Source organism: Gavialis gangeticus, unplaced genomic scaffold, assembly GCF_001723915.1.
Source record: "Gavialis gangeticus isolate Ggan-Ray unplaced genomic scaffold, GavGan_comp1, whole genome shotgun sequence".
Taxonomy (NCBI): Eukaryota; Metazoa; Chordata; order Crocodylia; family Gavialidae; genus Gavialis; species Gavialis gangeticus.
In genome coordinates this window covers 9,210,360-9,213,324 of record NW_017729003.1, presented here as the reverse complement: position 1 = coordinate 9,213,324, position 2,965 = coordinate 9,210,360, and the positions used below count along the sequence as shown (strand labels likewise).

General features: G+C 41.3%; 1 protein-coding gene across 5 annotated transcripts in view; it reads right to left on the bottom strand.

The window, feature by feature from the left end:
• The window catches only part of MICU1 (mitochondrial calcium uptake 1), a 276,027-nt gene that overhangs the window by 46,562 nt on the left and 226,500 nt on the right, over window positions 1-2,965 (bottom strand). For all 5 annotated transcript variants that reach the window (XR_002095722.1, XM_019507793.1, XM_019507792.1 and 2 more), the window contains one exon: window positions 2,015-2,152. Coding sequence is in view for 4 of the 5 variants with exons in the window: in XM_019507793.1 (XP_019363338.1) it covers window positions 2,015-2,152 (138 nt within the window). In the remaining variant the exon portion in view is untranslated. The remainder of the gene's footprint in view (window positions 1-2,014; window positions 2,153-2,965) is intronic.

The following is a 2,965-nucleotide window of genomic DNA, read 5'->3' as shown; positions in this document are numbered from 1 at the left end:
CAGGGGGAAGTATCACCTCTTTGGTTCTACTGGTCATGCATCAGCTGATGCATGATAAAGTACGGTTAGCTTTGCTGATTATTTTGTCACACTGACAACTGAACAAAGACATGCAAATAGAGTCAGATACCCTTTTTTTCCCCCAGAAGCCCACAACATTTACAGAGTGAGAGAGACAGAAATTAACACTAACAGTATAAACATAATGGGCTAAGTCAGTGATTCTCAACCAAGGTGCTGGGGCACCTTGGGATGCCCTCAGGTCCTTTGAAGGGTGCCCTGAGGTGTGAAGAAATAAGTAGATCAGCTAAACATGTATGTGCAGGCTCAGGCTTGTCCCTGCCTGGATGATCCCAGACCTCCAGTGCCCAGCCCCTCTGCAAGAAGGTTAGTACTGTAATATATAAACTAATTTTTGAAACTGGTGCCACTCAATTCACAAACTTTATGGAGGGGTGCCTTGAGCCTAGTGAGGGTTGCCTCAAGTCCAAAAAAGTTGAGAACCACTGGGCTAAGTCCTCCCACAAATTAGAGCAGATTTCCATGCTGGGGTTTAGACAGGGGCCAACCTGGTTAATGTGGCAAGTTGAATAACCTAATTGTAATAATCCCCTAAGAATCTTTACATCAGAAAGGATTATTATAGTCTGCTGTACCCCAGGGCTTGAAAATACCCCAGTTCTTCCACCACAACCCTGAAGCCAGGCTCAGAGAGAGACGCAAGAGAGACTGGACCACACTGGCTGCGTACCAGCAGAGGATTTCCTATACCATTTGGGGGCTGCTTTAAGTGGCAGGGTAAAGTGAACATTAAGATTGGCCTAAATTTGGTTCAATATTTCTTAAAATATTTTGCATCACAAAATTGGCCTAAAACAATTAAGAATTAGATGACAGTTCTATTGTTATTAGGAAGTGGTTTCAAATCAGTCAGGCCTACTAACCAAGGAATCGGAGGTCTTTCATCAGTTCCCATTTAGGTTAATTGCTATGTTCACTAACTAGTTAATCAAAAAAGGAGAACTATCAATCTTCATAAGAACAGGCATGAAATTCTAACACAGCAGTAATTTACCACCTCATGCTTTCATGATCAGATAAAGGATGCCCTTTCATTTTAAATGTTTTATTCTAAGGGCCTCTTCTTTAAATTAACTACTTCAGAAACTGGAACCTTTACCTCTCAAAATTATGAGTCTAATTCCTATAATTTATTTTTCATATATATTAATAATAAAATGATAACCTACCCAGTCATGATAGACAATTAATCCAAGGTCAAGTCACTAGATCTTTAGTGTTTATTCAGGCTCTGGACTATGGGTGGTATCTAGCAGGGGCCTTAAATTAAAAGGTGACATCTGCATCAAACTCATTACATATGCACCTAAATGATTATCATTGTGTTCCTGCAACTGTAGCACACATACTTCTGGTTAAATGTTTTTCTTCTGGGAAGTTAATGCATCTCCTTTTACTGCCTGAACAGATTGCAGGAAGTCTAATGCATTCCTCCTGGAAACCTTAGGTTAAAACTCATCTATGCCAGTCCTTGGTTTGAAAATGGAAGCCACTTCCTGAGCTTAGATCATATAAAATATGAAATACCCCAGTTCCTTTGTTTATTTGCAGCTATCAAGTCTTGTTTAACTTCTCAAATTTATTTTAGACGAGGGCTGTCCAACTTCAGTGGGGCTGGGGGTCACAGTGCGCAGGCCATACGTTGTGGGGACAGACCCCCGGAATCCCTCTTGTATTCAATACTGAGCAGGCCACCACCAGCAGTGGCACAACTTCCTCCTGGACCTTCTCATGCCATGCAAGCCCCTTAGCCCACAGGCTGCCAGTTGAACAACCCTGTTTTAGACAAGTAAGCCTCAGTGGAAATAAACATAAGTACTTTAAGAGTGAGTTGTTGCAGTATAGTCATACTTTGGCTCCCATTTCCAAGTGCAGTATACCATGGGTATAGCCATCAGAGCCTGAATCTTCCTCTGTTGCCCAAACTACTAACCTCTCCATCCTGAAAGTGTTTCTTGAGCTGCTTCAGCATATGAATAAGCTTCTTGGACTGCACTCCACTGTAAGCCAGCAGCATGCTACCAAACTGACGCTCAGTGATCCTCCCATTTGCGGGGTCATGCCGTTCAAACTAGAAGAGAAAATCAAAACCAACAACACAATATTAAAGCAGAATTCCATTTCAGCAGGAAATGGTTGTTTTATTCAGGATGGACATAAACATCTACAATAAAACAGAGGTAAATGCTGTTAGCAGGGCTTTCTAGAAGCAACTCTAACTACGTTGAACGTTCCCATCTCCATCAATAAGTCAGTATTTTTTCTACAAGTGAATGCCTTTTGGAAATGCCTTTATCTTGATCTACTTGTTCCACTACACAGACGAAAAGCAGGTTGGCTGGGAACAAACGATTACAATTCAGGATGGATAAACCTAATAAAAGCCAAACCAGATTTACTACTTAAGAAAAAAGTTCATGCTTGGGGTAAAATTTGGCATCACAGGTTTCTAAGGCTACAAGGTAGAAGTTGAGCAATGCTATAAGCTTCATGCCACATGCACCAAGTCTTAGAAGTGTCATGGAGAAACCAAACTGTTGCTAGTAATGCTTTCTCACATTACACTCCTGCACAGATACATGAATAAAAGCACATGTATGCAATGAAAAAAAATCTTTGTGTTCTGAAGGGCTGGGGGAAAGAGGGAAGAAAAGGGAAGGGGGACATAGTTTGGTGGTCAATAAGCCAGGAAGAAAAAAATCTTTCTTACAAGAAAAAGTCTTTCATCACTCCACCCCCCATCCCTTTCTATTCCAATTTCCTTCCTCACTCTCTTGATCTTACCACAAAAGCCTTAAAGCAACACGAACCAACAAACAAACCAACTCTCCAAACAAATGAGACCCACCCATGAGGCTACAAACCATCACTCTGCTCATTCTGA